Genomic DNA, 13,633 nt, shown 5'->3' on the forward strand with positions numbered 1-13,633 from the left:
TCTCTCCCTCTCTTTCTGTCTCTCTGCCCCCCCTTTGTCTCTTGTCCTCACCCCCTGTCTCCCAGGGGTGCAGATGATCTTTCACACTTTCCACCTTGAGAGTTCCCACGACTATTTACTGATCACGGAGGATGGAAGCTTTTCCGAGCCGGTCGCCAGGCTCACTGGGTCGGTTCTGCCTCACACTATTAAGGCAGGTCTGTTTGGAAACTTCACTGCCCAGCTCCGGTTCATATCAGACTTTTCAATTTCCTACGAAGGCTTCAATATTACATTTTCAGGTATGTTGGTCTTGTTTGCTACTTCTCTCCTCAGCCAATAATAGTGCCTCTGTGTATGGGGGTGGGGGGCAGAGAGAGAAATTAATTGATGGACAGTGAGGTGCAAGAGGCCAAGCCTCTGGGAAGCAGGCCGGAGGACATCTGTCTGACATCCAGGAAATGCTACTTTGCCCTTCAGGATTTCATCCTTGAAAAATCATAAAAATCACTGTTTTCTCCTGAGAAGCCCCTCTCGTTCACTTTTATTCACCGGTTCTGTGCGGTTCTCTGAGGAAAATGCCTTTCTCAGCGGCGTACTCGGCGCCTGCACTCCTCCGTGCGGTTCCTGGGTGCCAGTAGGTATCAGTGGTTGCATTGAGACGCACCCAGCGGGTGAGAACAGTGGGGTCACACCGGTCCACATTGTCGCTCCCCGTCTTCGTGGAGGAACGACACAGGACCCTGCGCTGTTCTTTCGTCTGCTCGGCCCTTCCCGGATTTGCTGCTGGTCCTTCCCGGGTTGGCTACCGACCCTTCCACCTCCGTGGAAGGGCGGTTCCCCCTGGCCACTTTCCCCACTTCCGCGGGGGAGCGGCACACCGCCGGCCGGCTCTCTCGGGGGCTGCACAGGTGTTCCCCTTAGATGTTCCCCTTAGATGTTCCTGGTGCATGCCGTCTCTCTCCTCCTTTATAGTCCTCCTCCGCCAATCCCAACTCGCCTGCCCACATGCCGAGTACGCTGCTCTCCTCCAATCAGGAGTAGGTCCTACAGTTTATTGGTTGAACTGGAGGCAGCTGTGTAGAAGCTGTTTCTCCCCTCCCAGCGCCATATTGTGGGAGAGCAGATGCATAGAATAAGTCTTAATTCCAGTAACTCAGTCCAGTCCGGGTTGCTCCCCACACACGTGAGCTCTTCCTTTACTGTAACATCAGCATGCGCGGGGGTGAACCACGCTTCAGAGCCAAGTAGCATTTTCACTTTTGGTTATAACATGTAGTTTGTGTTTGTTTAGGGCTTGTACACTATCATATGGGTTATGTTGTTAATTTGTGTAGTCCTATAATTGCACAGCTGAGAAACTGGTCCAAGACGGCAGCATGAACTTGACCATGTAAACCCGCTGGGCTCCATGCACATAAAACAGTTCTTGCAGTACCTTCCTGCACCCCACCCCAACAACAGAAAGAGACTGCGGCTAGGCGGCTCCTCAGGGGCGCAGCCAAGGATGCTACATACATTGTGAATACGATGCTTTAAGAGACCCTCCCCCTCGGCTCTTCCGAGTTGGGATGTAAGGTCATGTTCTTCAGATGGTCCCCCAGCATAACCCTCAGTGCTGCCTGTGATGTGAGTTGTTATGGTATTTGGCACCCTCTTTTCTCCTCCACTAAATAAACCCTTCAAAGCAGGGCTACCGTTGGCTCCAGCTTCACGTCCAGTGGCTGTGCTCCCACAGTGCATACAAAGCAGGGAATTAATGATTACCTACTAAATACTGCGTGATCATTAACACTCTGCAAAACGAAAGGCCGTCTTGACAGTTCTTAGGGGTTTGAAGATGTTCTGAACACTTTTATACTCCCTTTAGCTCTGGCCAGTTTCCATTTATCTTAATCTGACTTTGTTGATTTTTTTCTGCTGTTTCACTGGTAAGTGAAGCGTGCAGGATGGGCTCAGACTACCTGATTTCTTGGAAATTTGCTGCAATCAGCACTAATCATGAAATTGGCCACTTTATATATCAAAGACGTAACTCTTCTCAACAGTAATTCCTAAATCCCTCCCTCTCTACATTCTCCCCTGGTGGATCTCAATTAGCATCATTATGAGACTATCCCTCTCCTCTCTCAGTGCTTTTTATTCTGATCCAAAAAGAATTTAATTAGAATCCTCCACGGAAAGAAAATGACAGTGTTGTGAGTCTGTGGGTCTCTTCCATAAAGCTTCTCGTGCCTGTGCAAGCTTTGCTCGTGTTTGCCCATCCGCGTCTCAGTCCTGCTGCTCTCAACACAGGGCTGACCGCGAGCCCTTTGGTGACCTTGTGCTGCTGTTGGTCTAACCCCCGAGGCAGGATGGTTGACAGAAACCAGAGACTTGTGTCTCAGTGTTTTGGAACCTGGGAGGCCCAGGGACAAGGTCTTGGCATCTGGCGAGAGCCATCCTCCTGCCTCATCACATGGTGGGGGCGGAGGGCTGGGAAGAGGGGACAAGCACCCGGTGCTCATGTGGCCGGGGAGGAGAACAGTGTAAACCTGTTCCTGTGCCTTCTGTGGCAGCATCGGTGTGTCCATGGAGCCAGTGGCATCAGGACTCAACATGCCCCGAAGGCCCCAGTTCCCAGCACCCACTCACTGAGTGTCATGTTTCCAGGACATGGAGTTGGAGCACTCCTTCAGACCAGGGCAGTTTCCAAAAGTCACATTGTAACTTTGGAGTCTGCTTTTTCCCATGTGAACTCTTCAAAGGAATGAGTGAGCAGCCACCCACAGAGAACTTTGAGGCCAATTAAAATCCTTGTGGAATCTTGAAACAGAGGGTTGCAGCTTGTGAGCATTTCCCATTAATTTACACACAAATGAAAGCTACTGCATGACGCCAGCAGATGAACAATGCATGAAGCCAAGCCGCAGCCCCCCAGTCACACACACACACACACACACACACACGAGCAGCCCTTTGATCGCAAAGCCAATGTTAAGGTCAACACACTCCTTAGAGGTGCTAAATGGACGTTTTATTTGCCTTGAAACTGGGCTTCAAGTGATTATCAGGGACACTAACACAATGGAGTTTTTTCAAGTGTGCAGAAAGTGGCGACTTAATTATAAAGAAAAGCATTTCTCCCCCTGGGAACTTTTCTGTTGTTCACCAAACATGGTTTTCACTTATTTTTATATTATTTTTCACTTATTTCACTTATTTTTATATCCTCATTTTGCCCGTTAGTCCAGTTCATTTCTGTGTTTTTAGAAGCCTTTAGTAAGCAAGCGTTTCCCACGGTGTTTCCCAGCTAGAATCTCTGCGGGTGTCCATGGTGATGCTGCGGGTGAGGCTTCCTGTGTTCATACATGCTCTAGATAAGGCTGTGCGCGCCCTCAGTTTGTATTCAGCTTCTGACTGTGCACAAAGGATACTCCAAGCTGCCTTCCCCATGTGTACTGTATTTATTTTTCTCTCGCATGTTCACCTGCAATGAATTCATATAATTTCCTAGTCATTCTCTGCAAAAGATGAGACCTCGGGCAGCTTTGTGCCTTTGCACACGTGGTTTCTCATCATTCAATCGCCCTTTGCTTACGCCTCACCACCAGCACTCCTTCCAGTGCTGCCCAGTGCTGTTGGCTGTGCACACCTCTCTCTCCCTAAGCAGAATATTTTTTCCTCCTGAATTTTCATAGCAGGACCCATATGCCCCTTTGGCCAGTTTCCTCCTGCTGTAATAGAATACCTGAGACTGGAAAGCTTACCTTGCTCATGGTCTAGAGGCTAGGAAGCCAGGAGTCCGGGATGGCCCCTGGCAAGGCCTTTGTGCCTGCCAGACATGGGAGAGGGCAGGAAGAGTAGTGAGCCCCCAGGCAGGGGGAGGGAGCCAGGCCGGATGGGTCCTTTGCATCTGGAGGCCCCTCCCTGAGACTGGCATCTGTCCCTGCATGAGGCAGGGTCTACAAGGCTGGACTGCCTCTTGACGGCTCTCTCAGTACTGCCTCCATAGCAGTTACGTGGCAGCAGGAGATTCTGAGGGGACATTCGAGCCGTAACGCACGCCAAAGCTGTGCGTGGTGCCCGATACTACGGTTCTGTACTTGTCTGCCTCACCACACCGAGCATCTTCAGCGGAGGGCACTGTGTCTTCATCCACTGTTGAACTGTGTGCCTGGCAAAGAGGAGCATGCATTCATTCTTCTGTTGAAGTTGACTTATTCAGTGAATATTCACTCAGTGTCTACAGGATGTCTGTCGTTACTCTAGACCCTGAGACAAGCTAGTGCTTAAGAGGCCCTGAAGACCTCTCTGGGGTATTTTCGGGGGAGGACAGCAGTGGGGATGCCATGGTAGAAAGCAAAGTGGGTCAGGGAGGTACGAGAAAAGATGTTGATCAACCCAGTTATGAAGGAAGGCCTCTAATGAGCTGAGACCTGAGGCACAAGCAAGCCGGGTGAACGGGGTGAGTAGCATCCTCGGCACAAGGAGAGCAACAGTCAGTGTGTGCCAGCAAGGTTAAGGACAGACACGGAGGGCACGGGGACCAGAGCCCTGGAATGGAGGCACAGCCAGTGTGTGCCAGCAAGGTTAAGGACAGACACAGAGGGCATGGGGGCCAGAGCCCAGGAATGGAGGCACAGCCAGTGTGTGCCAGCAAGGTTAAGGACAGACACGGAGGGCACAGGGGCCAGAGCCCTGGAATGGAGGCACAGCCAGTGTGTGCCAGCAAGGTTAAGGACAGACACGGAGGGCACCGGGGCCAGAGCCCTGGAATGGAGGCACAGCCAGTGTGTGCCAGCAAGGTTAAGGACAGACACGGAGGGCACGGGGGCCAGAGCCCTGGAATGGAGGCACAGTCAGTGTGTGCCAGCAAGGTTAAGGACAGACACGGAGGGCACGGGGGCCAGAGCCCTGGAATGGAGGCACAGCCAGTGTGTGCCAGCAAGGTTAAGGACAGACACGGAGGGCACGGGGGCCAGAGCCCTGGAATGGAGGCACAGCCAGTGTGTGCCAGCAAGGTTAAGGACAGACACGGAGGGCACGGGGGCCAGAGCCCTGGAATGGAGGCACAGCCAGTGTGTGCCAGCAAGGTTAAGGACAGACACGGAGGGCACGGGGGCCAGAGCCCTGGAATGGAGGCACAGCCAGTGTGTGCCAGCAAGGTTAAGGACAGACACGGAGGGCACGGGGGCCAGAGCCCTGGAATGGAGGCACAGCCAGTGTGTGCCAGCAAGGTTAAGGACAGACACGGAGGGCACGGGGGCCAGAGCCCTGGAATGGAGGCACAGCCAGTGTGTGCCAGCAAGGTTAAGGACAGACACGGAGGGCACGGGGACCAGAGCCCAGGAATGGAGGCACAGCCAGTGTGTGCCAGCAAGGTTAAGGACAGACACGGAGGGCACGGGGGCCAGAGCCCTGGAATGGAGGCACAGCCAGTGTGTGCCAGCAAGGTTAAGGACAGACAGGAGGCCACAGTGGCCAGAGCCCTGGAGTAGAGGCAGCAGCTCTAGGACAGTACGCTAAGTCTTGAAGCTGGATTGTTTCCGTGACTCGGTTATTCATTTTGAGTGTCAGAAAAGGTGACTGGAAGGTCTGCACAGAAGCTGACGCGATCCGCGCACCCTGGAAGCTCCTTCTCAGGAAGGTGTGAGCCCCAGCAGGAGACGACTGTGCGGATCCCAGCAAGAGAGGACAGGCTCAGCCTCCAGACACTCCAGGGGGCTGGGTGAGAGTGGTGAAAAGGAGAGAGCAGTGCCCAGCAAGAGAGGACAGGCTCAGCCTCCAGACACTCCAGGGGGCAGGAGCAGAACAGCCCAGGGGGGCTGGGAGTGAGAGTGGTGAAAAGGAGAGAGCAGTGGAGGATTTCAGCCTGAGGGAACAAGGCTGGCACATTTTTTAGATGAAAGACACTGGGAGTAGGGCAGGTTTGGAAGGAAAAATGTGTAATTATGTATCGGAGAATGAAGGTATACGTCTGAGTCATCTGCTTTCAATTGCCTCAACCAAAATCACCAAACTGAGCTTTCTGGGAAAGAGGAGGTTCATCCAGCTCACAGTTTCAAGACTGCAGTTCAGCATCCAGTGGCCCCATAGGCCAGTACCTGTGGAAGCTGGTCCAGTGGGTACACTTGTGAGCCAAGAAGGCGAGAGAAAGAATCTGTGCTCAAAGGCAACTCTGATAATCAGCCCTCTTGTGAGAAGCACCCCTGAAGAATCCCTCCAGTGACCTAAAACCTCCCACTCACGCATGTCCTAGCCACAGCACTTGGATCAGTCCTCCATGCTTAATCCATCACCCACTTAGGTGAAGACATCTGTGTGAGTGCGGGGGAGACACGTCCTGCTGTACCTATCCAGTACCCACAAGGGACTGTCAGAGGTCCTCACAGCAGATTCCAATTGGGAGAAAGGTCGAAAGCCCCCCTCCATATCAAGTGGGTGTGAATATGGAAGGCTGGTGTGCCCAGCTGTGGCAGGAATATCCCAGGTTAAGCTCTGGGGCATTTAGATGGTGTAGGAGTGAGGATCTAAATTGGCTGACGAGGATGGGGCAGCTAGTGACACAGGAGAAATGGGGTCCCATAAACTAAGGCAGGAACATCTTTTATGAAAAGAAAGAGCTTTTGAGGGCACTTTTGAGGTCGTACAGCAGAGTGACAGGGGTGGGGGGTGGTACTCTGCTGCTCAACTAATAGAATACATGGCTTGGGTGACAGTTGTCTGAGGAGGTGAGGGCATTGTGGGAATGGAAGACCTGACCCCATGAAAAGTTAGTGCTAACTGCCTACACCAAGGGAGTTGTGTAGTGAACTGGAGTGACTGGGAAGCAAAGGGAGTCAGTTTGTTGGCTTGTTCTGTTATCTGGTTTGATTACCCTGTAGTGTGCACACACAGGCAGGGATGCACACACATACACACGCATGCACACGTATGTATATATAGCAGAAAATGAACCAAGAGAATTGATGAATAAAAATAAACAGGGTAATTCCTACAAACAACATCTTCGAGTTGGAGAGATGGAATCCCGTAGGCACCATCCACAGCATAAATGCACATCTTATCATGGTGAATGTCTCAGGTAACGTAAGAGGATCCTCGTATAAGCGTGTGCAGCTGGATAATACTAACACATTCCTTCTCACCGTGCGGTTTGTATCACACTTTCCATTCCCCAGGTGTCTTTTAGAGAAAACTACTTAAACTCTGAAACAAAAACAAAAATCCGTAAGATCATGATGATTCTTGTGTAATACAATGGATATAGCATAAAAGAACATCAAATTATTGTCATAGTTGGCAAGAGTTTTCAAAGGATTGACAGGAAACGTTTGATTTGAATTGAGAGTATAAATTATTCCCTAGTAGAAGGCTAATAATGTCAGCAAGATTGTGACGTCTTCATCTCCCTATTTTCTAGAGATTCTGTCATTGCTACTTGTATATGATAGATTTCCAATAAAAGTTGGGTTCCATCAAGTGATGTTGTCCAGATTGTCTGTTCTTTATGGGTCGTACTAAAATAGTGAAAAGTACATTTGGAACGTGGCCAGAGTTGTTAGGACATACGAGAGATCCAGAGTGAATTCCTGAGCTCCGTGAGTACCGGCACGAGGACAGTCCACAAAGCATGCCGCTGGGAGCTCGGCCAGTGGCTGGGAGCTGTAGGAAGCATTTCAGCAGGCAGAGCCGTGATGAAGCTGCAATGCAGTCCAGGAACGAGATGCCTGTCACTCTCCCGGTGGATCGCAGGCATGAAAGAGAAGAATTAGAGCCAAAAATGTGGAGGGACAAGGTGAAGAGTTGAACTTCCATGTTCATTGAGGATACCGAATCCAGCATTTAGAATCAAGGGAAGCAGAAGGATGGTTTTGGAAGCCACTAAGTGAAAGCTGCATGTTTTGAGAAGGACCAGCCCAGTTTCCTGTGTGTCCTCGCCGTCCCACGCAGCCGGGAAAGTAGACTTTGTCTCGGCCACTGTTTGCAGTAAACCTTGCCTTTCAGTTGGCCTTCTGTACGCTCTCACAAGCTCTTCTGTTTCTCCAGTTCCTCATGGTATTTCTCTGGGCACATGGCCTGGCTTTTGATACCATTTGACTAAATTTTTGGCCTCAGAGGGAAGGAGAAGCTAAACCAACAGGCACTCACCTGTACCCTTGGGACATCCCGCTGACAAGGATGTGGACCTGGTTATGAACCTCAAGGCCAGTGACGGCCATAGAAACCAGGGCTGAAAGGTGGTGCTGGAAAAGGCGGCGATGTAGTCCCCGAATGCAGCAGTCGGCCAGGCACCGTTCCTTTGTTATTTTTTAAACTATATTTGGAGCACTTTCTAGTTGAACATTTTATAAAAATTTCTAGTAGTTTGCCAAATATTTCCTATCACATTTCAATAAAACATGATTTGTACATTGAAAAATAGGGAAAATGTGATTGTTCCAGACTGGGGTGTATTTTAATGGTGGAATTGGCTGTGATAGGCTTTCTTTCATCACAAACCTTTGATGTTGCTTTTATCTTGTATGCCGTGTCTAGTTTATCAAAAAGCACCTTGCAGAGGGATTCAGTAGCGGATTTTCACCATTAGAAATACTAGTGAAACCGTCCCATACTCTCACAGTGACAATTTTGAAATCAATTCTTTCAATTTAATACGTTGGACTCATTGGTCTGTAATTTTCTAAGGTCTAAACTTCACGTCATGTGTTGCAGGAAAGCTCACTGTATAGGGGACATAGACCACACAATGGGATTTGGGGAAATGTGTTGATATTGGTTTGTTTATGATGCTGTATATTTCTATTCTGGCTGAGTTTTTGTTGAGTGCTTGCCCAAGCCCCAAAGCTTTGACCCCGTCTCTCCACATCGCAGAATACGACCTGGAGCCGTGTGACGACCCAGGAGTGCCTGCCTTCAGCCGGAGGATTGGTTTCCACTTTGGAGTGGGAGATGTGCTGACGTTTGCCTGCTTCCCGGGATACCGCTTAGAAGGTGCAACCAAGCTTACGTGCCTGGGTGGGGGCCGCCGTGTGTGGAGTGCACCTCTGCCAAGGTGTGTGGGTAGGTGGTCACACGCTTTCATTTCATTCATCCATGGGGACAGGCGTGGCCAGGCAGGGCAGGGTGGGAAGGAGCGACAGGCAAGAGGGCAGCGTCCGGGTGGATCCTGGTTGGCTCTGCTGCAGTGGGGACCTCTTGCCCACTCTGGACGGTTCTTCACTTTCAGCTCTAAAATTTTGTGACTGGAGAGTAGAACTGAAGCCGAGCCATGCGTCTCTATGAAGGGCGGTCGTGTATGTGCACATATAACAGACCTAGGGAACTGTAAGCATAGGAACAAGACAGCAGGAAGGCAAGCTGTGGTGGCACAGATGCAGACAGCCATGCTGATGAAGGGCAGCAAGGCACCCGGGCATGACAATGCCAGCTGGACCCTGTGTTTGTGTGACTGTTGCCTACTGCAGCAGATTCTAGGTACCCAATGCTGAATTGTCAGCCTGTTCTAGGAGAACTCAGGAGGTAATTCCGAACAGTGATGGGTATTTTTTAGTTCTGGAATTGGAAACGGGACCAGGTGAACCTGCTGGTTTTAGTGAATTCCCTGGGGGACAGGGACGTATTTATTGTCAGTCCGGGAACTGGGCTGTCATTAGGGGATTATCAGAGAGGATGTGTGACTGCCTTCCCTGTCTGGGACCTGTGTTGTCTGCACAGCCAGGGGTTTGCTCACTGGCCACAGAGATGAGGTCTGTGCCTGCTGCTCAGGGCCTGCTCAGCATTTGGCAGGCTTTACAAACTGTCCCATAAAGGCTCCAAAAACTGCTTAGCAAAGAAAACCAGGGCCACAGTGCCTTCTGCCGCTAGTCCTCCATGCTGAGGTTTCCATGTGACGGGCTCCGCACTCATCCCACCCAGCTGCACACAGGCATGCAGGCCGGGTGAGGTCTGAGGCGCAGGCTGCATCACCTGGGGGACACCCACGTGTTCACCCTGCACAGTTGGCTTTCTCCACGGCACAGCATCTCCTCTATCTCAGATGTTTAGAATATTCTGTGGTTCAGCTCTCAGTGTGGCTTTGGGAGGGTTAATGAGCCAAAGATGGGCTCATAGTCAGGACTTCACACCCAAACAAAAGTGGAACAAGTGAACCTGAGTCCAGCCATCCCCATGTCCTGCCACATGCATGTCTGTGCGTTTCTACAAGCTGGCTTTACCGTAAGTTAGTGCCGCTCACTTTTGGGTGTTCTGAGCTTTGCTTGAGATCTGGATGCACATTTTGAACACAAGTTTCGAGGAAAACGGGCGAGCATTTTGTAGACGATCTAAGGTGCTCCCAGCGTTGCCCAGCATCTATGCCCAGGTGGACTCTTCTGTTGGGGGCAGTTTGCAATCTGGGGACGTTCCTGGCTCCGTGAAATCAGACCCTGTTCCCTATACGTGGGACAGAGTGGTCTGGAGATTATAGTGCTTTGGCTGCTATTCTGTCTTGTCTCAGTTCATCTTCTTCACACTGTTTTCCATGGCATTCAGGTTTCTACAGCTGCTAAAATACGGAATAATGGGTCACGAGAGTTGAAAGGATGCTTAATCCTATTGAACTTTTGCTCCAAGACAGTCCCTGCTGTGAGCCCCTTCCACATACGTCCTAGGCGACGCCATGGCATTTCTGTGGAGTGGAGATTGCACTGTCAGTTCCGTCTGACAGATGGGAATGCCAGACAGACACACAGGCTCCTCCAATGTCACAGGGCCTCTGAGATGCAGGCCCAGGGTCCTGCACTCCAGCTTTCCACCCTTGCACTGTGCAGGGAGGGCACACACAGGGCCTCGCATGGACCACCTTTGTACTTACCTTGTGTGTTTCACCTGCTGTTTTCTGACCACTTTCTGCCCATCTGGCTGCAAGACACCTGTACATAAGCAGGAGGTGGGGAGCCCTAAAACCCACCCAACAACCCATGCATCTCACCTGGCTGCTGTCTGTACTTTTCTCTGTGTGTTTCATTCTCAGTGCTTAACTAGTTGCAGGTTCTGAAGGGCCTGCCTGCTGCATGGCTTCCAAATCAGACTCCTCCCAAGTGTCCTCAGCTCGGCCCTGGACAGACTCTCCTGAGGGGTCTCCCAGCTCCAGGACGTCCCCTGCTGATTCCCAGAGCAGCAGCTCCCGCCATGATCTGTCCACATGGCAAACCTCCTCAACTACACCCCGTAGCAGCACGGGTTACACTGCTGCCCACCACAGGCGGGCGGAATGCCCCCTTGACCACGTGGAGAACAGGTCCTGCGTCACTGGCCTTGGCCAGGCTCTCCCGCGTTTCCCCGGCTCCCCCGCGTCTGTGCTCAGACAAAGCCCACGGCTGCTGCTGAGCGCTCTGCAGCCCACCCCCTCTGTCCCCACTCCCTCTGTCCGGATGCTCGTTCCGTCTCCCTCAGGCTGACGCCTCTGCCTGTTGCCCACGAGCTGAAGGCTGATCCTGCAGGAGGGCTGCTCGGCTCCGCTGCCCTTGTCCTCAGCCCTGCACCCCCTGTGGGCCGACAGCCCCTCTACAGTGGGGAGACCACACCCCTAAGACCTATCATGTTGATGAGGTGAATAAAAACATCTTCCCCCAAAAACTCCCCTTTGATCTCAGGAATCTCGTTCCTCAATATTCTCTGTCCCTTCCTCTAAACTCTAGAATGAAAATGATTCGACCCCAGCCAACAGTCGCAATCCGTACCCAGGAATGCCGATGACCTCCAACGACGTTCCATTCCACCTTACCTCCCCCTAATAAGCGTCAGGTCTTAAGTAGGAGTCCTAGAGGACGCCTGAACTGTATCTCTCTCCGTCAGCTCATGCACATGAAAGAGAAGTCATCTTTTCTATTCACCTTTATCCGTCTTAGGGAAACTTGTACCTAGTTATGGAAGTAGCATCCCATGCACTCTGTGATATGTATCCCCTGTAGAAGTGCCCACACCCCAGCTGTGGCCCGTTTTGGCATTTTTAGTGTGTCTGTACCATGTACCCTTTCTCTCTCTTGCGTGTTAGAGAAAGAGTTACCCGAACTGGCATAAGTCAAACTGGGCTGCTTCTTGGTGAAGTGACTAACAGGTCTAAGTGGGGGCACCCTGACGTGAGGACGTGAGGTTGGGTCAAGGCTTCAACCTCACCAAAGCCTGTAGTGTCAGCATCTCTCTGTTTTGCACATCAGGGTGAAGCACCAGGCACTCCCTGTGGCCACTTGAGATCGAGCTCTGGGGTCACACACAGGGCTGAAACCTCACAGTGCCCCAGGGAAGCAAGCTGGGCCCTGATGGCTCTCTCAAGTTCTGGGTTTCTTGCTACTGGCCCAGAGACGCACGCATGTCCCTGTAACCAGAGCCATTTTGGTGGGTGGAGGACAGTTAGGAATCTGTCCACATAGCTACTGAATGATAAGGAGAAGTGAATATTTTACAATATCTGACATACGTGTGGTATGTTTGGAAAGAAGGGCAGAGTTAGCAGGTATAATGGAAAGAATGGATATTCACTGGAAGTTTCTGATCTAAATCATATGGTCTCCAGTGATGGCTAACATGATTTCTTTTGACTTTATAATGGTGCAAAAAGCTATGCACATTTGGTAGAAACCCCACTTTAATTTTGTTTTGTTTTGTTTTGTTTTGTTTTGTTTCTGGTCTTGGAATACACACCACCTTCTCTCTCAAGCTTAGCCATGGCAGCAGCCACAGCTCCCAGTGACCTGGCCATGGTGAAGAAGCCACTGGTGCCGTACAGGGTGCTACGTTGCTGACCCAGACTAGCTGGGAAGTTAGGAGGATTCAGTGCATTTTCAAATTATGATATTTTCAGGTCACATGGACTGGTCAGGACATAAACCCATAGTAGGCCAGCAAGGGGCTGCATTATGACATGGCATGCCTTCAGAATTACTTAAGCACAAGCTTTTCTCAGACAAGTGATTGTAAGCCTGAATATGTGCATAGGAATAAGAACCAACAAGCACCTGGTGAGAGAATTTTTGTTCAAATATAAAATGAAGTAAGAGAGTTTCCCTGTTGCTGAATGGATGATTTAACTATTTATTGGACAAAACACAAAGCCCATCGGTGGAATAAGGAAGAAACAACATCAATGCAAGCATGCTCATTTGTCTCACAGGTTACAGATATTTCAGACATAGTAAGGGAAAACATTCCGCCTCTGTTCTGATTTAGTGTAGATTTTCACACTAAATTAAATTCAGCTGTAAATCGTTTCACCAATTCTATTTAAATATTATTTTTCTATGCCAATGAATCTATGGTTTCTATATTTTCTTTTTTTTTATTTTTTGACAGGCAGAGTGGACAGTGAGAGAGAGAGACAGAGAGAAAAGTCATCCTTTTGCCGTTGGTTCACCCTCCAATGGCCGCCGTGGCCAGTGTGCTGCGACTGGCACACCGCGCTGATCCGATGGCAGGAGCCAGGTGCTTCTCCTGGTCTCCCACGGGGTGCAGGGCCCAAGCACTTGGGCCATCCTCCACTGCACACCCTGGCCACAGCAGAGAGCTGGCCTGGAAGAGGAGCAACTGGGACAGAATCCAGTGCCCCGACCGGCACTAGAACCCGGTGTGCTGGTGCCGCAAGGCAGAGGATTAGCCTACTGAGCCGCGGCGCCGGCAATATATTTTCTTTAAT

At 50.8% G+C, this 13,633-nt stretch overlaps 1 protein-coding gene across 3 annotated transcripts in view; it reads left to right on the forward strand.

The window, feature by feature from the left end:
- The window catches only part of CSMD1 (CUB and Sushi multiple domains 1), a 2,053,194-nt gene that overhangs the window by 1,675,773 nt on the left and 363,788 nt on the right, over nucleotides 1-13,633 (forward strand). For all 3 annotated transcript variants that reach the window (XM_070047233.1, XM_070047234.1, XM_070047235.1), the window contains 2 exons: nucleotides 66-281; nucleotides 8,836-9,024. In XM_070047233.1, coding sequence (XP_069903334.1) covers nucleotides 66-281; nucleotides 8,836-9,024 — 405 coding nt within the window. The remainder of the gene's footprint in view (nucleotides 1-65; nucleotides 282-8,835; nucleotides 9,025-13,633) is intronic.

Source organism: Oryctolagus cuniculus, chromosome 8 (assembly GCF_964237555.1).
Source record: "Oryctolagus cuniculus chromosome 8, mOryCun1.1, whole genome shotgun sequence".
Classification (NCBI taxonomy): Eukaryota; Metazoa; Chordata; class Mammalia; order Lagomorpha; family Leporidae; genus Oryctolagus; species Oryctolagus cuniculus.